The 25,967-nt window shown below is 44.3% G+C and overlaps 1 protein-coding gene across 1 annotated transcript in view; it reads left to right on the top strand.

Annotated features, from left to right (window-relative positions):
• The window catches only part of SETD5 (SET domain containing 5), a 69,555-nt gene that overhangs the window by 1,507 nt on the left and 42,081 nt on the right, over positions 1–25,967 (top strand). Inside the window, exon 2 of the mRNA XM_068408955.1 lies at positions 24,959–25,133. Coding sequence (XP_068265056.1) covers positions 25,063–25,133 — 71 coding nt within the window. The 5' untranslated portion in view covers positions 24,959–25,062. The remainder of the gene's footprint in view (positions 1–24,958; positions 25,134–25,967) is intronic.

Genomic DNA, 25,967 nt, shown 5'->3' on the forward strand with positions numbered 1-25,967 from the left:
ATTTTTTTTTTTCACCTTCTTGTGGTTGACCCAGGAAGTCATCTTGTCGCCAGCCGTCTGGCTTTTTTGCTCTAGAGGTGCAGGGAGGAGGGTGTTGCTTTGCTCTGGATCCTGTGGGTAAGCGTTGAAGGCAGTGACAGCAGCTGCTGTTGGCTCTGGTTGCTATGAGAGAAGCTTCAGTAGACTTGGCTGCTATCTCCAGGGAGGGACAGCAGAGCAGCCTCCATTAGTATGGTGGTGGAGAGATGGCTGGCTCACATTCAGCAAAGGGCTTTACTTTTCAGGCTGTTTCCACAGGTCCAAAGCAGAAGCGGGAGTATGTTTTGGTCCGGTAAGACAAAAACCTACAAGGTGGGTTTCATTGTTGTTCTTGAGTTAATGGAATTGCCTTAAAATGTGGGCTGGAAACCCCGAGTTACCCTTTCCAGATATTTTGGTCTGTGTGAAAAGTAGGACAGCGAGAATTGATATGATCTTCCTGTTAAGTGAAGGCTGCAGTTGTGTCTCTTTTGAACTCTGGTCTCCTTTCCAGCCAGTAACAGAGCCAGATGCTTTTCTTATTGTTTGTATGTCTCCTTCCTCCCCTTCCATCGCCTGGGCCCCACTTGCCTTATTGACTGGAATTTCTGCTGTGTGCAGTGGGTGTGTGCAGCAGACACCAGCCTGCTAGTGCTGAGGAGGGATTTTCCATTCACAGACCAGGGAACAGTCAAAATAAAGGCCTGGCTCAACTTTGGGACTGCAAACAGAAAGGGGGGAGAGGAGTTTCCCCTCTGCTGCAGAGTAAAATTTATCCTCTGCCCTTCTTAGGCAGTTGTACGTCAAAATGTATAGAAAATGCTGCTCTGCTGTGGAATAGGGAGGTGAAACCTCCTGTGAATAATGAGGAAGATTCTTTCAGTTGACTCAAATGCTTGATGAAGGAACAGTTTGCAGGAGGCCATTTTTGACGTGACTATGTATTGTGGAATCTGCCAGCTTCTATCCCCACACTCTGTCTACTTGACTGCAATAGCTTCCTTTTTTTTATTATTTTAAGGAAGAATGAGTGCCTTTCTTATCTGCCTAACTAACCGTTTGGCACTGGCAACTGTCTGTATGATATTGTATTGTTGACTTGGAGCTATTGGTGTATTCCAGGGCATTTGTTAAAGATGAAGCTGTTAGTTGAGGTATGCAGTATGGGAAATGAGAATACATTAGCATTAGAAAACAACTGCCATCTTTGTAAGCTAATACCTATAATGGGGAGCCCCTTGCCTGAGTTAGTGAACTCAGAATTACTGTGAGCTTGAAGCAAAAATTGCAGGACCAAAACAATGTTAGAGAGATTAAAATATGCCCTTAAATCCACTTGACTGGCAGCAATGATGTGGTAGATGCCAAACTCCAAGTAGCTCTTACATTTGAGGATCTGTAGCACCCAAATTGTTTCACAAGGTGGGGTGAGCAACTTTTAACCCACCTAAAATGCATCCATCACTGGGGCTGAACATGGTACCTGCTGCCTAGCACGGAGTGACATGACAACAGTCACAAACTTAGGATTTTGTGAGTATGAAAACTAGCTCCTCACCAAATGCCTTACTGCCCCTTAGTCTTTGTTTACAGCCTCTCTCTACGTTGTTTACAGTCTCTCTGTATGTTATAATAGAGAATTAATCCGCTGCCTCGCATCCTGTTGGGTACCTGGCCCGGCTTTGACAAGGCCCTGGCTTTTCGGTTTACTGTCATATCCCAAGTGACCTGAAAGTAATATTCCTTAGCTAATGTTGTCTGCGATTTCACCAACCCAAGGTGAGGCAGTGGAATCCCACGTACATTTAAATCCCTTTTCAGAAAGAGGACTCGGTTACAGCCAGATCTGATTTTGAAAAGTAATAGGTCAAAGTTGGAAAAACCCGTAGGAAAGAGATGGCACTGAACTGGCATCTCAGAATGTGCAAAAGTTTATGCTCTTTTTCTGGGAGGGGAATCCAACAACAACTGCTGATTTAAATTTTCCAGATGTTCCCTAAAGTAAAAAATATAATTTTTAATTCAAACTTCAGGTGTGAAGCATACAAAGGAGAACTAAATGTGTGATGTTCCAGACATGTAATTTATTAGTCTGACCGGTCTATTCTTTCCCATTTTGGGTGATCACACTTCTACAAACTTGTTTTGAATGATGTGATGAGATATAAAATTGTTTCTATCTATTCTGGCAATAGTAAAACAAACCTAATGAGTGTTCAGATGTTTGAAACTTCAAAAATCATTGTTATCATGGCAGTATTACTGTATTGCAGATGCACATTTGTGTTCTTACTCTGGTGCTCCTTGTGTGTGTAACTGTGAAATCTTGCCAGTGAAGTCTTGTGTTATGTGCAGTGTATAAGAAAGGTTGCAATAGGCAAAGTTTTTTTTATATATACAAGATGTAGTAGCAGTACTTGAGTTGAAAGCATTAAATGTATGTTTAAGTGTATAGCATGTGAGATACTAAATCTCAGTTACCCCTATGAAACTTAAGCTGCTATTTGATTTTAAAATAAACTTTGCATTTTACTTGTCTGTGTAGTTTTTTTCTGTTCCAAATTAAATACATTTTAAAAAGAGCTATGGATGTTAAAGCTGTTACAGATTCTACAGCCAGTCTTTGGCTTCCACGACTGACTTGCGGCAAGAGTTAGTGCACAGTTAAGTTTGCACTTATATTGTTAGAGATTTTTTGTGTAAATCTGTCTTAGCCTAAACTTTTTGCTTATTTTGATCATGGAAAAAGCCGCAGACTGTAATGCAGCAAGAGTTCAACATCTTGAAACTGTGGGAGGGAGTTGAGGGGTTTTTCCCACTTTTTCCTTAATTCCTTGTTGAAGTTGCTGGGGGTTTCATGGGGTTTGTGTGTTGTTTTTTGGTTTGTTTTTTTTTTTTTTTTTTTCCACAGGATTTGCTATTTTGGTGGCAATTTTCCAGTATTCCTGTAGCAAATCAGCCAAGCGATGGCCCCTGTCCCTGCTGAGCAGGGAGAATGTGCAGTGCTCCTGGCCTCCCTGCTGAGCTCACGCAGGGGTGGGACTTGCTAAGCTGCTGAAATCGCAGCTAATGCTCACTGAGCATGCTGAGAAACAGTTTTTCAACTGCTCCTAGTTTAAATTTTTTTTTCTTCTATAATTAGTAAAGATGCTCTTTGTCTCGGAGGATGTTCTACGCGACAAATCAGGAGATTCTTGTTCATCGTCCCCCTTCCCCCCTGCCTGAGCTAGTGGTGAAGTATTATTTTCCTGTAACAAAAATAGCTAAAGGGATTTTTCCCTCACTTCATCTGATGAGTCTGAACTTGAAAAGCTGTAGCCCAAAAGAAGAAATCTGCAGCACATAATAGCCCTAATGCTAGTTTTTGTTGCCACAAGCCCTATAGGAGTGTCAGTATTGTTGTTTAAATTGTAAATCTGCAACCTTCTGATCCTTAAATCTAATTTAAATGCTTAAACAGTAGAACAAACAAATTATATTTTTAAATAATAAATTTGAGAAAGAAAAGCTTTCTCGGTGAGTTTTATTTTCCCCCTACCAAACACACACACACACAAAACCCAATTATTTTAATGAGCAATATGAGAAATACTCAGCAAAGTGTACTGATGTGCTCAGACTTCAAGGTGGAAAAATGTGGGAGGACTTGTCAGCAGTTTGAGTGGCAAGCTTTTAGCGAGCAGGAGAAGTAATTTCTTTTGTGGTCAGGAATCTAATAGTCCCACATTCACCAAACATGAAGGAAAAAGGGGGAACATAGAGGGAGGAACACAGAAGAGTGGCGCTGAGAAATAGTCAGGAATTTGGCTTTTAGAGTGAAGTTTGGAAGTGATCTGTTGTTTATGCTAAACTTTAATCCTTATAAACTTGATAACGTAGACAGGTCTTGCATTCCTCCCAAAGGGTCACGGAAGGGCTAAGTTTAGCAAAGGGGAGGTATCCCAAGCAGGCAGTTTTCAAGGCAGCAAACTTTTTTGCTTATTCATCCCGTTCTAAACAAGCTTAGTTATTTTTTTAAGTTACAAGAAGCCTTTTGAGACAGAATGTGAGTTAGTTTTAAAACCAAAATGCTTAAGCCTGAAAATATTTCTAAGTAATTTCAGAGTAGAAAGGTCATGGTGCTTTTGATGTGTTCATATTTAGAGAGTGATTACAATTGCAGTCATACACATTGACAAGAAGATATTGTCTGGATTTGGTAGCTGCTCATTTAGTGACTCAGGCTTATTCCTGTTGTCCTTCCGGAGCTCATACCAGGGTTTTCTTCTGCAGCCTTGTTGATTTACAGGACAAAACTTTTTCAGAGACCGTGCCAGCAGCCCAGAAAGCAGTTTGAGATTTTGATACTGAGAAGAATCCTCTTGACTTTGAAGTGAGCAGTTTGAAATGCAAGTTGTTGATAGGGAAGGATTGTGCAACCCCGACATCAAACTTTTTAACAGAACATGCCTGCTGCTGATGATTCAGTAACAGGAAAAAAAAAAATAGGGTGCAGCTTAGAGTTCTAGTTCGTCGGTGTCAGATAATGCAGCCTCTTGGTTTTGCATAGACTTTGAAACATGAAAATAAGTGGCTGGAGGATTTTTGAGGATTGTGTTGCATGGAAATATTTGGATAAGGAAGCCTGTGTAAGATAGCGTTGCTCAGAGTGGAGATGGGAAAGACGCAGCTTGCTTCTGGGAGCAGAATGTGGGAGCTGCAGAGGTGATAGCTGGTGGGAGGATGGGACTGGGAAGACTGAGACTGCTCGTCACAGCTCCAGGGAGTGCAGAGAATGGGAGCAGAGGAGTATTTTTCAGTGTGGCCCTATTTCCCAGCAGTGCTTCTGCCCAAATGACATCCTTCTGACAATGCCCTTGGTCCCTCTGTAGGACTAATACCCCTTCAAGAGGCCAGTGTGGAAGCTGCTCCCAAGGAGCAATTCTCAAATGTTTTTATGGGAGAGAGTGAGGAGGTGAGAATATATCCTTGCTTGTAGGCAGGAAGGAATACACTGGGAAAAGTTTGAGAACCAGTGATTTAGGAAACTGCAGTGCCCTGGGGGTTCAGCGTGGAGTCCTTAAAATAGTTAGCATGTCTCAACCTGAGTTGCAGTATCAATTATAGATACTTGGAAGAATATATGAGCCTTTTGCATTCATGTGGCCTTTAACTAAAGACACTAAAACAAATTATTTCCTGTGTTTTGGTGGCATTAGGTTGGAATAACTTATAATCATGCTGCAAGAATGCTTTCAGTAATGTGGCTGTAGATTAACTTTTGCCACAGCAAAGATCTGGAAGCTTCCTGTATGAATACAGCTGAAGTGAACCTTTGAAGAAAAGACGACTGCTTGATCAAGTTAAGTAGGCTCTGTAGAGGAGACTGGCTTTCTGATTCAAAGTTCTCTTGCAGTTTCATGAATTTCAAGGATGTTGGGGTTCAAGATGGCCTGGAGGTTAATAGGGAACGAGGATACTTGTAGGGTGAAAGTCAGGTTCTGAGCTTGCCACAAACTGGCTTTGTTGTGCAGTTCGAATACCCACCTCAGGGTTTGCTCGTATATGGAAATGTGTGTGTTAAACTGGAATGGGTGTTGGTGACGCACTGTATATTCTTTGCACAACTTTGTGCAGCTTTTTGGTGCACAGTAGTGATACGGTTCCATGGCAAGTCAAGCTGACCTGACATGCTGCTGCCGCAGTCCTGCTCTCCTCCGCACCATCACTTTTGCCTCTGTTCTGGCCCACGCCTGTCCCAGTAGTGAAGGATTCAGGAAGGCTACCATGGCGAAAGCAAGTGCATTTCCTTTTTGGAAGTAAGAGTTTTCTGCTGGCTTCTGCCTGAACTGCTTGACTGTGGGGTCAGGTTAGCACCAGTGCAGAAAGGGCTGGGGAGGCTGCGCTGAAGCTGCGCCAGCTGAAGTCAGCTCGAAAGTATTGCAGAACTGCACCCTGCGAGTGAGGTTACTCCGGGTGAAGTTACACGAGACAGCTGAGTACATCCAACAGCTCTGCTGCTGAATGGGGGAAGTTTTGCTCCCCCTTCCTCTCCCACCCAACGGGGAGTTCTGCCTTTTCTGTTTGCCAGCTCTGGTTCTTACTGGATCCCTTTTCTGAACTCCTTCAGCTTGCTAACCCAGCAGAAAGCTATTTTCTGGGGTTATTTTATGTTTTGTTTTTTGCTGGATTCTTTTTTTGCCAAGATAGTGAACTGAATTGGCTCACCAAGAGATTTGTCAAGCATCCAGAGCCCTCACAAAATAAATAGGAGAGAGCATATGGGTGGAAGTGCAGAGGATGTGGTGGGGACCAGAGAAGGGGAGCAGGGTCTCTGCCTTTTGGTGGCAGCACGTGGTGCGGCCAGCTCAGGCTGTCCTCTGGAACTTCACGCTCCTTTTAAAGGAGAGCGAGCTACCGTCCGCTGTGTGGTGAGCGATCTGTGACATACTGTGCGGCTGTGCCCTTGGTCGCTGTGCATGGAGCGCTTTCTTTAGACAAACCTTTAGTTCCCCGCTTGAAAATTGGCTATGTAGTCTCTCCTTCGTGTGCTCGGGAAGCTGGTCAGAGATGAGTGTTAATGTAGTCTTGATCTGTGATGGTGGAATAGTGTTACAACCTAGGCATGGTGCTTAACTGTTTAAAAATAGCAAATTCTTGTAGGTACACTTTTGCAGAAAGTAAATACAGCAGAAAGCTGGAGTGATGTCTCGTTTTGGAAGATGGCAAAACATTAATTAGTATACAAGTATTACGAACCTGTGTAAGTAAATGCACCACACAATGTTCTGTATCCTTTTTTTTTCACCTGGCAATTAGAAAGTCTTTATTTTGCATTTACTTGCCAGTCATTATGGCTTGTGAGATATCGAGGCATGCAGAAAATTCTGAATTACTGAAGATACGTTGTCAATCAAATGTATAAAAAAATACAGTAGTAAAAAAATCATGGCATGAATTCCACATAACTTTGCTGAAAATATGTATAGACATGAGTGCAACTGAAACAACGCAAAAATTCAATTCAGCCAAGGCCAGTTGCAGCAGAAACTTGAACCCTATTTCTCTAATATGGAAAACTTGGTTATAGCAGCATATATTTGAAATAGAGCAATTGTCTGTGTACTGCAAATCCCGGTGTGTGCTGCTCTGTTCACTGTGAGCTGAGGCTTTTAGTTTTGTACCTAGTGAGACTATTTGGTCTAGTAGAACTTGAAGCAGCATTTTGTCTATTTGTGTTTGAATAAAATTATTTAAATGTTAACATGTCATGACATCTCCAAATGCATATTGCTGTGCAAAAAATTCATGTTGGGTGTGAGCAGTATGTCTCGTAAGCAAGAAACCTCATCTGTTGTGAGGATAATCTTTTATTTAATGAAAACCTTTGCAAATAGCCCCAAATCAATCACTTTCCAATAAAGGAACTAAGCAGATTGTATTTGTTGTCTTATGCTTCACAGCTGATAGCAGTTGTCCTGACTTTGCAGTGTGGTAGCTGAATACCTAGGTGAGCAGTATGGTGATGTGTAGGTAGAGTTCCGAAGTACTTCATCTGAGCTGTTGTGTCCACTCCCTGCCTGTGCTCCCGGATAGGTACCCGGGGTTGGGACACATCCTTTATCTGACAGTGGCTGGGCAGAAGGTGGAAAGTTTTACTAAGTAATCAGCGTTGTGTTTTGGGGTATGCCATCCCAAACCTGTCTCTTTAGATAAGTGTCTTGTCAGTAGGAAGATCTCTGCTGAGTTTAAAACTACGACTTTTGAGATATATAAAGGAAATACCTTAATGCTGTCCCGCAATGGTCCTGTTTGGAGAGGCTGTTCTTGGGTGCTCTGCCTGAGGTGGGAGGCGCTTGGATGCCGAAGTCCCAAGCTGACAGCATCCTTTACACACCTATGGAAATCACTGTTAGTGCTGCTAGAAGAGCGGTGCTCGTTGCCTTTCCAGCTTAGCTCCTGAAACACTTGGAGCACAGTGTGGGACAGTCAGAGACATTCAAGAAGCCGAGTGCAGAAGTGCTTCCATCTGGCAGCACAAGTCCACTGTTTGGTGGATTCTCTTTGGACACTGTGGGTTCAGAGTATTGTTTAGGAAAAGTTCAGCTATAGAATTTGTAAGATCAAAAATTCACAACTTGGAAAAAGACTTTCCCCACAAGCTGCCAGAGAATGTAAGAGTGAAATTAATGTGTCACAGTTCCTATTTCCTGCTCCTGTATTTCAGGTCGTACATATGCAGATAGAAGTAGTGAAGGATAAAGCACTAGCATATTCTGAAAGTGAGAATATACATTGAAACCTGCAGTCATTAGTTAGGCCTTCCTTGGGCACAGCTTGGGACTGTCAGCTTGAAACTGGTCAGCAGAAATTTGTTGAATTGCACGTGGACAAGAGGACCTTGAAGGAGCAGGGAGAATGAAATGGCATGTCCAAATGTTGATGTAGATTCTCTGGGTTTTGCAGAACTACATGAAAATGTAACCAGGATCCTTGCACGGAAATGGTTTGGCTGAAAATTCCTTCCTTTTTTTTAAAACCGTATCACACAGCTGAGATGGATGGGGGTGATTTAGGAGCAGGCTGTTCTTGGGAGCAAAGTTTGTAGCTTTCTGTTGCTCTTCCAGTGTCAGAGTTTAAGGCGTCACTCCTTTTTGTGAGCGATAATGAAGTAGGCTGTTCCCAGGAGAGTCACTGTGTTGGGGTAACATTTGCAAGGAATTCTGATATTTTCAGTTTTATGTGAGGAGAAGGTTGTGAGGGAGGAAATAAATGGCCTTGACACATGTTTGAAAAATGATGGAAACTTTTCAGCATTTTGTAAAACAAAATTACCTAAGTTGTTAAGAAAGGTGGTTGTTACTGAAATGGTATGTGGGTTTAAAATGTAAAAATTCATCTTGAACAATGGGACTTGCTATGGAGTTCAGATAATCTATCCAGTTAAACTGATCATCCCTGCTTTTTGGGAGGCTGCTGCTTCTCACCCGGGATGTGTGCGTGGGTCCTTAGCTTGTGCCGATTGTGAATGAAACAAGTGAAACGGCCAGTGATGTAATTTTTTTTCAGGTGTTTTTTCCACCCAAAAGTTCTGCCCAAAAGTTCTGCAATTCTGCCAGGGCAGTTTGTCCCCAGTCCTGTTCTGGTTAAATTATTGATTTAGCTCTAGGTTCCATGTGCATGGCTCTGAACACTGTGTGGCATCTCAGAAGTAGGATTCTGATTTTACTGACAAGAAAATTAAGGCACAAAAAAGAGATTAGCTTGCATAGGACATCTTATAGGCAGTGTGGAGGTAAAACGTGGTTTGTTGGGGTTTTTTTTGACTCCTGGTCTAGTGGTGTGAATTACTTCTCTTGGGCTTTTTTAGGTAGCTGTCTCACCCATGCCAGTCCTCGCCTCTGCCCACGTGTTCATCTTCTGTAGTGGTGTGTTGCTTCAGTATATACTTTTGCTTTCAGTAAAGCAATCAGTGGTTTTAACACTGATGTTAATAGGTGTGGTGAGGAGTACATTGTGCAGTGGGTGCCGGTGAAAAATCTCCTGTATGAGTTGTTGATGGGGAAGCTGGTAGTATGAGCCAGGGTGTTTTTCCTGCTTGTTTTCACTAGCATTCTAATGCTCTGAGATTGGGTTAAGAACAGTGTTGTAGCCACCGGAACTGATACACTGGGTGAGGGGGCCTTCAGAGTATCTTTGCAAACTGTGTTTGGATGCTTAGTGCACACAAAGTCTATCTGCATTATTCAGGAAGATAATTCCTGTCTGTGCCGTTTTCCTCCTGTGTTGAGATCATTCTCCTATCCAACTGTTACCCAGCTGAGGTCTTGATAGTTCTCAGGTTTTCCATAATGACAAAATCAAATTAGCCCTACGATGACTGGTGCGTGTGAAATTCCTCCCGGTTAAAGCTTGTAGCCCTGAATATTGTTTGGCTATTTTTTTTCTTGGGAGAATTCAGCGTCTTGTGTTTGAAAGGGAAAGGAGAAAAGATGCAGATTAGGAAACACTGCTGTTTAAGGTAGAGGGAGGAGCGCATAGCTTTCTTCTAGAACATAATCTGTCCAGCTGTGACTTAGTCATCTTCAGTCTTACATAAAATGCGTCCAATCTAAATAGTTGAGCATCTCCCTCCTGAATGCGGCAAACCAGTGTCTTTTATGCTTATGTGAAGCTGTAACAGGCGCAAGCCATCTTCATAGGAGTGCCTTCCTACTTGTGGACCTGCAGCATCCATCATGCTGTCAAGCCTCATTTACTCATGTGATGGAATTTTTTTTTTTTTTATTCTGTTCCACAATTTTTCCAGGTTTAAAGAGGTTCCTTGCTGTTGGCAGGGAATACAGCACTGATAATCCCAAACAGGAGAGCAGAGAACGTAATGTGAGAACAAGAGTGACTCTCCAGAGTCAGACTGAAGGTTTTATTCATCTCTGACAGGGCCAAAAATTGATCCTTAGGGAAGAATGTAAGGTGAGAGGATCACAGGATCTTGGCTAACATCTCTAATTTCAGTGTAGTAGTTCATGCTGTTTCATTAAATACAGCCCTGCTCTCAGTCGCTTTGACTTCATGTAGCTATTCTTTAAGGAAAGGGAGGTAACTTGACTATTATGACATGCTTTTGTATAGATAAATATATGTCCACATTAATCCTTTGTTTATATAATTATGAGTTTTTTGGAGGGGTGGGGAGATTCTTTTTAGTGACTGAAGCAGGAACTGGTAAGCTTTGTACAGGCTCAACTGGCCTGTGTGAGTTGAAAGATACTCTGTGCTAGTTGAGGGATGATGGACATCCTTACTTAGGTAGTCAAGGAAACAGATCCTGTGAGCGTGTTGTTAAATAAACGTGTTGATAAAGGTAGGTGCTGACAAATCTTACCACTGAGGATGTGGAAGATAACATTTAAAATTATATCAATACATTTGCCACTAATACATGTTTCATGAAACTGTGGGGAAGCTAACATCTTAAGTCACTTATGAATGCAGTGGAAGAACATTCTTCTTCAGAGGGGTAGTTAGAGCAGCAGCTTCACTTGGGTAGTTAGAAGCATTCTTCAGAGGCTTCTGAGAAAGTGTTTGATGTAGTTTTAGTTTTTTTTAAAAAAGTTTTACACTTTTTTCATAAGATCTACAAATGTGCTGTGCTCGCTGTGAAGACTTAATGGCTTGGGTGGATGCTGCCTGGGGACCTCTGGGCTGCAGTGTGTTGCATGATTTTAAATTTCCCCCAAAGAATTGTGGTCAATCCATACGCTGTTTTTAAGGCTGTGCTTGACAGACATGGTCTAGCTCGTTTGTAAGCTGCGATGCCAAGCGTAGAAATGACTAGGTGAGATTTTCCAGTCTTTATTAGGTGGGAAGTCAGATCATCAGAAGGTTATTTTTGGCCTTAAAACGCATAGTTACGCAAACGCTTAGTGGCCCTGGAGAAGAAATGAGCAATGCTGTGAGCAACCTGATCCAAGTTGGCCGTGCTTTGGGGGGAGGAGGGGGTTTCACTCAGTTAACCTCCAGTGGTCCCTTCCAACCTGGATTCTTCTGTAGTTCTGTGGAAGTTGGACTGGGTATAGGAGGTGTGGGGGGCGTGCCTGTTTTGGGTGGAGAGGTCAAGAGTTAAGAGGAGGAAGGCAGGGTACTCTGACGCTAGAAATGGTTGTGCTGGAGAAACTGCATTAACAGTGGAGATCTGAAATATCTGGGATTGTAACTTGGAAAGGACACACCTAGCTTTATAGAAGGTTGTGAGATGAAATCAGCTTTTAATTTACTGCTCTTTAAAATCTTCTTATCTGGATAGCATAAAATATTTGATAAAGCTTCTGTCAGAGAGGCACTAGTGGGATAATAAAGTGTGTTTAGGGAGCTATGGATTGTTTTGCAACGTTTCAACAGAAGATATGAATCCATCCAGTTGCAAGGTGATGCATTTGTTATCAAAACTGCAAACCCACCTATACATTGTGAAACAGCATTTTGGAAAGCAGTAGCTCAAAGGACTTCAGGGTCTTTACAGCTGGTTGCCTCTACATGGTACTTGGGCCAGTATTTTCTCTAAAAGGATTATTGTGATTCTTGGGCATATTGAGGAGAAAAAAAAAAAGTGGGGGAAAGGAATGTGAAGCAAAAATAAGTAATCTTATAAATACAGCAACGTTGAGACTGATACTGGAATTGAATTTTGGTTTTTATGCTTCAAGAAGAATGCCAGTGTATTTGGAGAGAATTCAAAGGACAGCTGCAGAAATGATCCAGGGACTGGAAAATAAGCCTCATGATGTGAGGCTTAAAGGAGCTCAACTTACTCAGCTTATTGAAAAGACAATTGAGAGAGGACTTGATCTTTCTCTAAAAGGACTGGAGAGATTTGCTGACAAAGGCATAGCAGTATCAACTGAAGTTAGACCAATTCAATCTTGAAGTACAGTTTCTTAGCAATGATAATAATTAAACATCTGAATGGGTTACAGGGAAGGGGAAAGGAGCTAACGTTCATCTTAGCCTTTTAAAATAGGCTGAACTTGTATCTTTCTAGAGAAAATATATTGTGTGTTTTTTTTTTTTTTTTTTAATGATGATAATACTCCTTTCCTGACACTGGAGTTTAAGAATCTTTAAAGATTTCATACCCTGATCAGTTGGCACAAGTTCAGATACATGCACTCGCAATCAAAGCTGAGATCATGAAATTAAGATGAAATTAGAGGAGGAATAGTTAACCTGGTGCTAGAATACTGCCTTGCATAAGAGACATAAGATGTGAAGGGAACTCTGAAATTTAATGCTTTGTGGCTTGCATCGTTGGAACTCAGTTCTTTCCCATACTGCGTTGCTTCAGATGTTTAAGATATGGTTAAGGCTTTCTGAAAGCCTCTACAGAGAAGCCCTGATGTAACTGTGTACACTCACTGTATTCAGATGAGCATTTCTGAATTCCAGTTGACCGCAGCAGAAGTCTGTAAATCTTTTTCATCCTTTTTTAGAAACAGCATTAAAAAAATTGCACAATGGCAATATGATTGCAATTCCTCTGAAAGGCAAACTAAGCACAAGCTCTCCTAGTAGGTTTCATTCTTAAATTAATGTAGGATATTCTCTGTCTGTCAAGTTAACTGGACTTAGGTGGAAAGTTTATTTGTGTTTGAAACAATATTAAGTAATTGTCAGAAGCAGTATTCTAATGGCACTTTTTTGCTGTTTTTTTTTTTTGCCTTTTTTTTTTTTGCCATCCAAATGAGAATACTTCAGCGATTCTGCTCCTCCCTCACTTTGTAAATTCACCTGGGGAATTCAGTGACTCAGTTTGGTAATGGCTCAGATCGTGCTTCTACTTTTTATTTGCGTCTGTCCGTTCCACCACTCCCTTGATGGCTGCTGAGTTTCTGCATTTCCATAGATTACCTTGTTCCAGATGCCTTTGCAGACATGCAGAGCTCTTAAATTCCCTTCTGATAGCTCTCAAAATCTGCTGCTTTGTGCAGGTAGAGCTCTCCTGGTCGGCCCTGCCTGCGTGCACGCTCGCCCTTGCCTGTGCAGAGGAGGACGTGGAGCTACCTGGGCTGCTCTCGCCTCTTCTCCTGCATGGCTGCATTCCTGCCTCTCCTTTCCTCCTCCGGGTCCGGCCAGGGAGGAGCCCTATCGCTCTCAGCTCTGCAGCTGTGCAGTAAGGAAACGCTTCTGTGTCTTAAGGAAGAAGAGGCAGCTCCAAACTCTGTAGCTTTTCGAACATCGAGCGTATCAATTTGTCACATAAATCGAGCTGTTTCTGAGGTGGGAAGGAGGTTGTCTAGCAACTGCAAGTTTCCTTGCTTAGGGCTAAAGGGATAGCAAACTGCAGAAACGTGTTGGGGCACTACACAGTGTAAAGCAAAGGCCTCCAGCTTCGAGATGTAGTGCAGCAATCCCTGCTACTCACCTTGTCCAGACAGTCCTGTCTGTCTTAACCTGCAGAAGCGACTCGCAGCAAGTGCTACACACAAAAGAGGCTGTGAAGGCTTAGCAGTAATCTGCCCCCTTCCTTTTGTTCCCTCTCTGCCATATCATCGCTCCCCTCTCCCCAGCATCGGGAGGCTGATGGAGCCGACCTGCCGGAGGGTTGTCAGCGTCTTCAGCGTGTGCAGCTCTCGCATTTCAACCTCTTAGTTTCATTGTGTGGTTGTACGTACCTGTGCTTAGTTGCATTTGTGATAATTGTGAAAACATCCTCAATGTATTACTCTGCTCATAATTCAACATTCAAAAAAACCCAGTGGTTGTGGTAGGAGATAGCATTTCATTATTGATGTTTTACAGAACCACTTGCTCAGCATTGCTTTCGTGTGAGCTCCACAATGAGCGCTCCTGGCCAACTGTTTGATGTCAGTACTCCTGTGTTACCACCCACATGCAGTTAAGGTGGTTGGTTACACTGCTGTGCATTCATAGAGCAGCTCTTCTCAAAGGAAGAACTTACTGATTTATCTGCAAGTCACCAGAAATAAATCTGGTATAAGTGACTTTTGTCTTTATTCAATCACCTGTTGCAGGTTTGTGACTGCTGATTTCTGGTCATCTGCATTTACTTTGAAAACGTGTTTGACTGGATTATCCACTTTTCGTTTTGTTAACAAAAAATGGGCTAGTCAAAAAAGTGACCATGGCTCTCAGCGCTGTCTGTACCGCTGAGCTTTGCATTTCTTGCCAGCAGTTACGAAGCAGGTATTTGGGAGCTTCCTAAAGAAGTGTCACACCTTCTTCTCTGTGATTGTGAGAGCAAGTCTTTGATTATCTTTTTTTACCAAAAACTTATCAAAGTAACATATCAAAACTTACATTCCTTAAAGTTTGATTGTCCATTATGTTGTTTGCTGATGGCTTATTCTGTAAATCTGACTGCTGCAACATTGTAATTGGGTGAACATCCACCATGCATGGAGGATCCAACATGCAGAGCCGGCCATGCCGTGCTGCCGTGTCGGTAGTACCTGCATTTTGGGATCAGCACATATCTTGCCAGTGCCAAAATACAATATAACATGAGATGTAAGCAAGCCAGAAAAGTGAACCACTGTGAAGAACATCTCTTGAGCAAAATTCAGCATCAGCAAGTGGGTAGAAGCCCCAGAAGGGGAAATAAGGGGTTTTGGCTGATATGCTGCGTTTGGGCCTTCATTATTGCTCTCCACCACTGTCCTAGTGTCTCTGCTCACTAACAGGTTTTATGCTGGGAAAAGTAGATCTGCAGGAAAAGTGTGAATTTTCTAGGGGTCCAAGAACCATCTTAAATGACCAGGAGTGCCACTGGGCACTGGTGCCTGGGCAAAGTGCCACAGTCAATGGCATTTCCTACAAAGGCATCGTTGAGAAGGGGATGTGGTGGGGCAGTGCAAGCAGGCTGAGCTTTGAAACCTGCCACAATGCTGGGAGATTGCTGAAATCCTTATTAACAGTGTAAAATTCCCTGGATTTTAATGCTTCTCAGTGATCACATAGCTCAATTCGTAAATGTATCCGACTGTCTCGCTGTGTGCGGTGCAGGTTGCAGGTGTTTTCGTAGCTGGGTTTTCCACTCGAAGCGTGTCAGACAAACCGGTGTTTGTTGGGACGTGGCACACGAGCATTACATAAGCTTGGAGTAACTTCCTTACAACACAGAGAAAAATGTATTTGCACGTTCTCGAGCCCAGGCGCAAGGCTGCAAAACTCACCGGTCGCAAACCGCAGAGGCCCGGCTGGAGCGGGAGGGCACTCGGTGATGGTGTGAGCCGAGGGGGAAGGGTCAGAACAAGCCCTGTAATGGAAAGCAAGGCTGAACCTTCGCTTGGGAGCCATGGCTCCATAATTGCCACACGGTGTGGTGTTGCCATGGCTGCCTGGGCTCTCCGTGCGTGGTTTCCTGGTGTGTGAGAGCGGGGCCGAGGCTGCCGGCGAGCGGAGAGCTGCCGTACGTGTTTGGGGAGCTCAGGCGTGCGCTGGCAGGCTGCGGTGACGGGAGGATCCCCGGCTGGGAGATCTGAGGCTTTGAGCTCAGTCTCTCCCTCATCTCTTCCCTCCAACAGATCAGAGGACGAGCTGTGGTTTTTGCAGGACTTTAAAACCCCCTTTTACTTCTTTCTCGCTATCGTAAGGTCCTTAGTTCCACCTGAAGCTGTGGTCGCGCTAGGAGCGAGGTAGCAATGTGAAATGGAGGATCCTGGGGAGCATGGAGGGAGGCCTGGGGGGGCTCGCCGAGCCTGGATGGGCTTTGGTGTGTTTTGATCCGAGATCCTTTGGCTGCATTGCCATCTGCATAGCCTGTGAATAGTTTTCTCTGGCACAGACCTTGTTCCTCAGTGTTGCATCATCTCTGGGAGAAAGGCCAGGTCCGGAGCCCCAGCACAAAGGCTTTCTGAAGCCGATGAAGCTTGTTCTGTGTGTGGAGCGTCTCTCTCCTTCCTGTCGTCCTTTCCACGGGATTCCTGCAGCGGCCTCCGTCCGAGAGCCCCTTCGTCAACAGCTGCTTTATCTCCGCCGCTTCCTGCACACCTGGCTGATGCAATGTCTGCCTTGGAAGCCACTGCCGGAGTCTCCTCTGGAGCTGGCTTGTTTGCCCGGGCTGGGAGTGGCCAGGCAGGCAGCCTTCGTCACGTGGGGGCCTTAAATAGATGTATAAAGGACGTACAGCCAGACCTACAAGGCAGGGAGTATTTAGTGGGATTACGGAGAAATCTTTTTTCCAGTTCTAGGACTGGAGGTTGCAATCCTACTCCTGGCAACTTGTTTGTGGTTAGCCTTCCACTGGTTGCAGCTTCGGGACGCTGCTCCGTGCCAGTAAATTCTGCTGATTCCCCTTCTATATTCAGCGACTTCCCGTGACTCTGGACTGTCCGAATTCTCATGGGAACTGTAACTCTCTGGGTTTGGATTTGATCCTAGTTATTGCCCTTTATTGCTCTGTTTCCCTCTGACCTTGCATGTGGTATAGGGTTTTCTCTGAAATCCCTTCAAAACACAATTTCAAGGTCTAGAGGTGGTGGGTTTGTTTGGTTTTTTTGGGGGGGGGTGGTGGGGGGGTGGGTGTTGTTTGACAGCCTTTTTATTTAGGGTTTGTCTACTTAGGAAAGTTTAATAGTTACACAGGTACAACCATTCATGTGAATATTATTACGTACACAAGCAACAAAATCGAGAACAAAGAACACTCTGGTCTGCTAGGATTAAACCAGTGTCATTTACATTATTTAAATTAATCTTGAGTCTTATTTTAACTGTAGCCATTTTCTGGTGTAGGGAGGCCTCTGAAATTGAATCTGGAAACGTATGGATTTATATGGACAAGGTGTGGCAGACTGAGCAGTGGTGCTTTCCAGTGATGCTATTCCCAGCTGTCTGCTCTGCCCCGTTGCAGAAATTGGTTGCCCCTATAACCGTATCTAAAAGGGAATATATATTTTACCTGCTTCTGCTTTTAATCCAGTCTTCTTGGCATCAGCTGCACTTGATGAGACACGGCAACTTTTCCTTCCTGCCAGCTCTTTTGGCAAAGGCTTAGAGGGGACAGTCACAGCAGTAACATCAGCTGCCACAGCTGGATTCCCTGGAAGTTAGTTGTCAAGCCCTTAATCTCAAAATGCTGGTTCTGAACCTTTTTGTTTGCAATTTCTTATTTTTGTGACGTACAGGCATTTGACTGTTCTCCTTCACCCCATGGGAAAATAGAGCAGCTATCTCAGAGTATAGAACCGGCACAGCAATTAGGATGTGTTCCCCTCACTACAGGACGGTGTACCCCCACAACTGTCCCAAATCAAAAGTTTGTAGAGCTGAAAGAAGAGAGGGGTGGTTTTCCTCTTTGCAGTTTAATTTACTTTAGTAATTTTTGTATCATCATTTCTGTGGGGTATCACGTATGGTTCTTTCTTCTCTTGTATTGCTGTATATCTTTCAGGAAAGAATAGAAAACGGTATTTGCAAAAATAAAACTTTTTAGGGGGTCACCTTCCTTTCATTTTTGAAAATATCATTTTAAATGCTTCAGTATTTGAAGAATTTGTCATCTTCAACGACTTGTTATGCTGTGAGGTAGAGGCAATGTAAAACAATGTTTTTAGCGTAGAAATGGGCAAAGAATTATTCTTTCTGAGTCTGTGGGATTTTTCTGAATTTCTCCACTATTACCATTATTTTTTATTTTGATGATTAACATTTTTAAGGTGTTAGCATTTCATATAGGTTGCTAGATTTTTCAAAATATTGTCTTGTGAAGTTTTCTTGAAGATTTCCTCTGTTTATGGCCCTTAAAGTTATGAGGACTTTGATATGAAGTTCTCTGTTGCAATAGTCCTTTTCCCTTTACACTGAGGTTGTTATTCCTTTAAAACATCTCTATCACCATCCTGCTCAGCAGACTGTATGTGCAGACCACGCAAATGCAGCTAGGTCCCTTCTCATCAGGCTGGGGTACAGGCAAAGTTTCCTGGTCTCTGCCTGCCACCTCTCCATAAACATACTTCAGAATAGTTTGGTCTACCACGAACCACTGCTCCTCTGTAATTTGCTTCCCCTTTCTAATTTGGCATGTATTTGTTTATGGAATTATCCTTACGTATGACTCTTCAACCAATTTCAAATCAATTTAAATTAAACTTTCCAGTAAGGTTCCATGATGCAAATTAGATGTTTTAAGAAAGTCCAAACAAACCCTTGTCTGACGTCTCCACCTCCAGAGTGTATTGGACTGTAAAGAATGCAGTTGAATCCTCCAGTAGAAGGTATTTCTGGAAGAAAAATCTTATCTGCCTTTCCTTTATCTCTTATTAAACTTTTCTCCTGTTTCTTATCGTAATACCTGAAATTCTTAGTCATTCCAAAAGAAAACACTGGGGTTTTTTTGTCTGCAAAACAGAGGTTTTGCATAACTTCTTGACTGCTGAAGCAGCAGCAAAGTTTTGAGGTTATTCTTTTTCCGTTCCTGAGTAATCTCCACAGTCTTGGGTCAGTTGCTGAGAATACTTGACTATGCATTTTGTAATTTCTCTGCTTGATGGTTTAATTTCTTTCAGTTGCTCACTGTCATCATTTGTAGTCCCTTAGGGTGTAGTTTGCAGAGGAGTTTAACTAAAATTGATGTTTTCTTCATCAGATAAAATGCTGGAATCTCATGGATGGACATGATGAAAATTGCCTTAAAATAGCTTAAACCTTGTTTAAGTAAATTTAATCAAAAGATTTTTAGTTTCCAGCTGTTAAACTGATTTTGATAAAATTTGGTAAACTTGCTTGTACCTCAGTTTTAAACGTGGCTTACATAGCCTTCATGGAACTGCTTTATCACACTGACTTCAGCTAAACAGGCGTATTCAGAGATGTGTGTTGAGGTAGTTTCTAGCGCTTCCATAAAGCACTTGAAGAATACTGGGAATGGTTAATATGATTTCATATCTTGTACGGAACAACATGACTGATGCACAGGCGCACGGATACCAAAAGCTGTTTGAAATCACCCGTGTCCTAAAAGCAGCAGCCTTGCCTTTCCCCGATCCTTGACTCCGGGTCTTGTACAGCATGGTGAGCAGAATCAGGCCTCGCTGGGTTGTTGCTATTTGACACACTTAATGATTTTAAAATGTTGTTATATTTGTTCTAAGAGCTTGTCAGCGCTTTATTACAGTTCTCTGGATCCCAGGGAGCAAGATGAACTCTGAACCGACTGTATACATACAAGCATTTCTTTTTGCATATGGTTACTTATGTATAAAACAGGAGAGAGTCTTAAGAAGACTCTTAAGACAGATAAGTCTTTAACCATTGCACTGTGTTTGTCAATAATTTGGTTATCACAGTATGCATACGTAGCTAGTAATGAATACTTGTGTTGCCTGTTATTTTGATCCTTTCTGTTGTGGAAGAGGACTGAGCTCTCCCAGACCCCATGGGGTGGATGCGTTGCTTTGTCAGTCAGCTAGCAGGTGCTGTATGGTACTAATGATAATAGTAAATACGTCAATATTTCATTTTTTAAAACTGGCACAGTTGTTTCCTTGCTGCTTAGTGAACCCAGCTTGTTTTCAGAGCAGAGCTAAGCATTTGTGTTGGTGAGGCACAACTCAGTCTCAAAACTCAGACTTTTAGGGGACTGTATGTTTCAGAATAAGTTGGAGCTCAATGGCTTAAGGATGTGTCCGCTCTGCCACCGCCTCTGTGTAGGTGTCCTTACAGAACAGCGTGTCTGAAATTCTGGGAATTTGATGCTTTTTTGAGCTAGCCTTTTGAAACGCAAAAACCCTTGATCTGATCCTGTTTGCACTAAAGGTGCTTGCCCTTCTGTGAGGGTCTGCCCTCGACGTGAGGTGCATGGGTGTGCTGGAAAGAACGGACAGTGCTTGTGCGGTCTCAGGTGGACTGCACGTGTATTTGGGTGGCACCAGCTGATGAGTTGGGACGTTTCCAGTATGGTAGTTTAAGCACTTCATGTTTACATTAGATGTCCCATAGATTTTGGCTATTCTGAAATTTCCAGGGCAAAAGATGGATGAATAGGATCCATAAGCATGCTAACACTTTTTATGCTGCTCCACTTGCAGAGGGGTTTGCTACTGATGCAGACGACAGCGTAAGTATGAACTGATCAGAATTTGCTGGCTCTGTCCCAGATGAGGTTGATGGAGAGGATGCCAAGGAAGGCTGCATGGCAGAGCTGCTATTTCCAGTTTGCTCCCAGCTCTGGCTTGTGGCAGCGTGAGATGCTGGAGAAAAACATACTTTGAATTTGACATGACTGGTAATGGCTTGGGAGCTTAAAGACGTGCAGCTCGTGGTATTACATATGGAGCTCATCCTGTACAGGTGACCTGCAGGCCTGTTGCTGAGCACGGAGAAGAGGATAGCGGTTATCATTTGGACACTAGGAGTCCTGGGTTGTCAAAAGTCTTGGGTCCACGTCCCGTTTTGGGAATTTAGTAACTGGAGTTGTTGGGAGGTGTGGGGAGTGGTAAAACAAGGGGCTGGTTGTCCTTTGCTCTCTGCAAACAAGAGAGATGTGAGAAGTGGCCTTGATCAGTGCAGGTAGAGGGGATTTCCCCATCCTCCCTGGCCTGTCACACGTGTTGAAGTTGCATATAATCAGAAAAGACTTTTTTCGGTTTGTCCGCAATATGTTTTGTACCAGCGTTACCTTCTTACCACTCTTGGCAATGCATGAGGCACTGGATGCTCATTGTTAAAATATTTCAAGTGCTCTGTAGACGTAGACTCACAGACCTGCACAGGCACTGCAGAGAAATGGGCCGGATCTCTCTGTCCTCCCCCTGCTTGGTAACTGCTTTCCCCTTGAGTCTGTGACCATGGGAGGGTGCAGGGGAGTGCTCTCTCCCTCCCTGAGATTGTATAGCACCACCTGAGCAGCACCAAATGGTGATGGAGTCTGGGCATCTGAATTTTAAGTAACACTTAGTCTGTAAGGCTGTGCCCACAGTTTTTGTCCGGGGGTGAATTTTTCATGGCTCTCACAAATATTTTGTAGAGTCTGTCACCAAGCGTTGCACACCACAGGCACCCAGAGGTGTCTGTGAGACCAGGACACTAGTGAAAACGGGAACAACCACATCTTGAAGGGGAAGCTCTAGTGAGCTGTTTGACCGTGCGTGATTGTCCCTGTTAGTACTGACAAGTATTAACACCACAAGTAATGAAAAGAGTTTCCAGCAGTAAATTTTCTGCATCTGCTTTATTTGTACCATGGACGGCAGTGGTTGTGGAAGTCGGCCAATGCAGCGCTGCGGCTGTTGCATCCTAAACAGAATTTCGAAAATTAAATTCACTGTTATAGCAGGTGTTGCCTAACCTTCGCTTGGTCAGCTTAGATTTATCACAGTCCTTTCCGTCGATGCAGGATGTTACCTGAAATAATCGAGGACCATATATTTACATTTTAGCTAAGGCAACCACTTAGGGTTTTGGTCTGAAGGTGGGCGAGACCCTTGGTGTGTGACCTGTACTGAGAGAGAATCAGCACAGGCTGTGCAGGTGGATGCTCATCTGGGCTGTTTTGATGATGTTGGGCAAGACCAGGTGTCTTTGTACTGGTGTGACTGGTTAAGGAGGCAGGACTGTAGATGCCAAATGTGGGAAGAGAAGTATATCTTTAAATCCTGCATTTTCAAAACCAGCTAAGTATTATTTACCTGCTAGGCCATCAAAATTCCTGCTTCCATTTGATTTCAAGAAGAATTGTATCATAAGGGAGATAGGTTTGTGCTGTGGTCTGAAGCTCATCAAATTTGCATTATGACTTTGAATTTTAGGAAAACTTCTTCCTGTGGCACTGGAGAGAACTTGGTGCGACATTTTTCTCCGATACAGCTGTATATTTTTGGGGGGAGAAGTAGGAAGGAGCTTGGGGATTGTATATACAGGAAATCAGCCAGTTCAATGGATGAACCTTTTGATCTCAACCCCAGTGTTTTCTGTGCAGGCTAATGTTTTGGGTGTTACCAGGCCAAGTTTCATGAAGACCAGATGGCAGTCTAGCCCGAAGCTGATGTGGTCTTGGACAACACTTGAGATTGGTCTCAGCAATTCATTTTGAATGTTACGTTGTCAGAGTTGAAAGTACACATAAAACAGAAGCAAGAAACAGCAAAATCTGAGCGCGGGTGATGGTTGGGCAAGTACTGCTGGGTCAACACAAAAGCGACTGAACTAGAATTCGCCTTGTCTAACCTTTCTGTTTGGTATTTCACATTTCTCCAGTAATCTCTTTCCCAAAAGTGGGAGTTACTGTTGTACCGAAACAGTCTGGTGTTTGTACAGCATTGATGGAAAGATGGTTTCCTATGAGAAGTGGCTGAAAACTTGTCCCCGTTGCCCCGGGACTGACCAGATATCCTGTGACTCTCGAGTCCAGAAGCTGCACTTGAAATCCGGCGGTTCTGCTGACTCACAAGCAGGCAGGAGGCTGGAATTTGTCCTGATGAAATCTCGGGCTGCTGCCAGCTGGATATGGTCATGGCAAAGGCAAGAGATCAATAGGGGGAAAAAAAAAAAATCTAAGCAAGTATTTAAAAAAATATGGCAAAAAAAAAAAGTTTTCTATGTCCCTTAAAAGGGAAGAGTGCTTCAGATACTGAGAAACTCTTCCTATTTCTTTTAGCCTCATGCCAGAGTTTTATGTGACTCTGGTTTGAAGCAGGGATTGATGTCCGTAGCTTTTAGCTGTATTTTAGCAGCAGTTTATCTCATCTGGTGTCAGTGTAGAAATCACAATTGTCACAAGCATGAGAAAGGGTAAACGAGACACTTCCTAAAGGTACTTTTATTTTTCTTTTTATTTTTTCCAGAAAACACACTCAAGGACACCTGCTCTGTCTTGGGTTTGAGCTGCGTGTCAGCTGGGTCCTGCCTGTTTTCTCTTTCATCTCTCACCTCCCCGCGAGACTGTTGCTTTGGGGCATAACAGGGAATTGCCACACAGCACTTAGAAATCTTTACGTGCTACTTCAGTAATTCACTGTATGGCTGTCGTACTATCAGAAAGATTTCTCTTAGGGACATATACTGAAGAAGGAAAATACTTCCTTGTGCTAGGAGAAGTGGCCTGCCTTTTAAGACAGGAAAAGGCAATATAGCATGTGGCTAAACGTTCTGATTCTCTCACTCTTCCTTCATTTGCCCTTGTAGTGAGTGTGTGGTTTTGTGTTTCTGGGGTTTTTTTGTGTGTTAAACAATGGCTGGACTATGGTGTCCAAAGGCAGTTCCCTGTGAGAAATTCACTACCCACAGGAAAACTTGGCTCGCGGCCCCGCTGTAGCCCAGGAGGGTTTGCTGGCAGAGCCCCGAGATGCCGGGGAGCATGTGACGGCCGGCCGCGAGCGCAGGCTGGCTCAGCCGCGCTGCCGGCGCCGGGGAAAGGCTGCGGGAAGTTGTCCAAGGCCGCCCTGAAAGTGTAACGTGCGGAGAGGATGGCTAAATTGTCACTGGTTTGCTTTGATTTTGGAGCTACCTTTGCCGTGTGCTGAAGTACAGCCTTTCTCTGTGTTGTGGGGGTTTTCTTTAGAGCTGCGTGGAATAATAGCTTCTTTATGAACGTCTGTGTTATTGAGGTTATTTGCATAACGAGGACCTGATCCCATTTCACCTCCGTCCGCCATCTGACCCTTGGAAGTTCGCGTTTTATCGTCGATTTTGCTCGCTGCCTTCGGGAGGGAAGGTGGAGCCTGGGTGCAGGCTTCCCTGCGGCCCCGGCATGGCCGGCGGCTGCGCTCCGCGACGCCGCCGTGACTCACCCCGGCTCCCCGCGCGAGCCAATGGCCCCGCCGTGCTTCTCGTCGGAGCGGCCTATGCGCGAGCGCCCGGACGTCTGACGTGGCTCTGCCGCGGGGAGGTGTCAGCTGGGATTTCGGAAAGTCGGGGCTCGCTGCGGCGGGGCTCGCCGGACTGAGTAATCGGTGCAGAATCCAGGATGGGCCCCGCTCGCCGTCAGTGGCACGGGGATGGCTGCTCTGCCACCCGCGCCGTGCGCCCGGTGAACGCAAATACAAGCTGATCTCGAGCAAGAGGTCTCAGCTCAGTCCACCTCAGCTCTGTCCCATTGTCCTCCCAGACGGGGCTTTGCCTGCACCTTGTTTGGGGAAGGAGTTAGGAAATGCTGATGAAGGGCTGTGGGTGATAGGTGACAGCTGCTGCTTATACGGAGAAGGAGCTAATAGATTGCTTATCTGATAATTAGGCCTAAGTTTAGTTGGGGGAGGGGGGAACTATCATTATCGGCTTTATGGTAGAGCAGCTCATTGCATGTCAGTCCAAGACTGTGGAAAAAAAACCCCGCACCATACTACTACCAACTACCTTCTCCCTGGCCCCACATATGAAAATGAAGTAAAAATTATGTGGCATGTCACCGATGGAAATCTATTTCTGCTTTTCTTTTGCTGTGAAAGCCTTCTTGAGGAGCGACCTCATCCTGTAACGGAGATGCAATGCTTTGTTTCTACCCCGGTAGGTTTCCCCATGTCCGTGACGTGTTGGCCGAGGCTCTGCGGCTCCTCTCCGCCCTCGGAGCGGCCAGTCGCTGCCCTCTGGACTCCGTGATCCCCGACGGGCGTCATGAGCATTGCAATCCCTCTGGGAGTCACCACACCAGATACGTCCTACTCCGACATGGCTGCAGGATCGGAGTGAGTGTTACCCCATGGAGGAGGAGAAGGAGGAGGGGAGGGTGTCAGAGGGCTGCCCTGGAGCGGGGCTGCAGGGTCGGTGCCAGTGCTTTCTCCACTCAGGAGAAAGGGGGTGCTGGTCCGCTGGCTGTGTGAGAGGTGAATGCAGAGACAGGCTCTGAGTGTTTAACAAATGCAGTGTTACAGAAGTTGGTAAGTTTGACACGGGAGATGGGGAAAAGGAGAATTCCAACAGTGTGAGGCACTCAACCATGGGTTTTATATCAGCTTGGCTAGTAAGTCTATACTCAAGCGCAGGCTGTTGTGCATTTGCTGTACCCATACTTGACGTTGGCAAGGTACAAGCCAGCTCCTTTTCCAAAAGCTGTGTTACCTGAGGGGTCAGTGTGCTGAGCCTCCCTCTCAGTAGAACCTACTAGCTCAGACTCAGTACCAATCTTACATGACTTATTTCTGGACCCCTTTGGAGCTTGGCCAGAGATGTGAGACAGCATCAGCCTGCATAGACACCTTTATTTTGTTTCTGCCCCTGAGCAGGTTCCAAGAAGCACACCTCAGTGGGCAATCCTTCAGGGTCCCCCACACAGGACCCTGAGCAGGGCTCTCACCATAGTCCCATCTCAGGCCTGTTGGAGGGGACTTAACATTTCTTTTAAAATACTGCTTCTGCAGGAGTCAGGAACATTTCAAATCTAGAAAATATTGCATTGTGATCTTTTCTTAAAACCCTTGTTAGAATGATGTCATCTTGGATGAGTACTATGTTTTTGTCGGGGGCGAGAGGGAGGGCTCAAGTTATTTCTGGGTGCTTCTACCTCCTGCTTTCCTGCATCC

The sequence above is a fragment of the Nyctibius grandis genome, chromosome 10, assembly GCF_013368605.1.
Source record: "Nyctibius grandis isolate bNycGra1 chromosome 10, bNycGra1.pri, whole genome shotgun sequence".
In the NCBI taxonomy this organism is placed as follows: domain Eukaryota; kingdom Metazoa; phylum Chordata; class Aves; order Nyctibiiformes; family Nyctibiidae; genus Nyctibius; species Nyctibius grandis.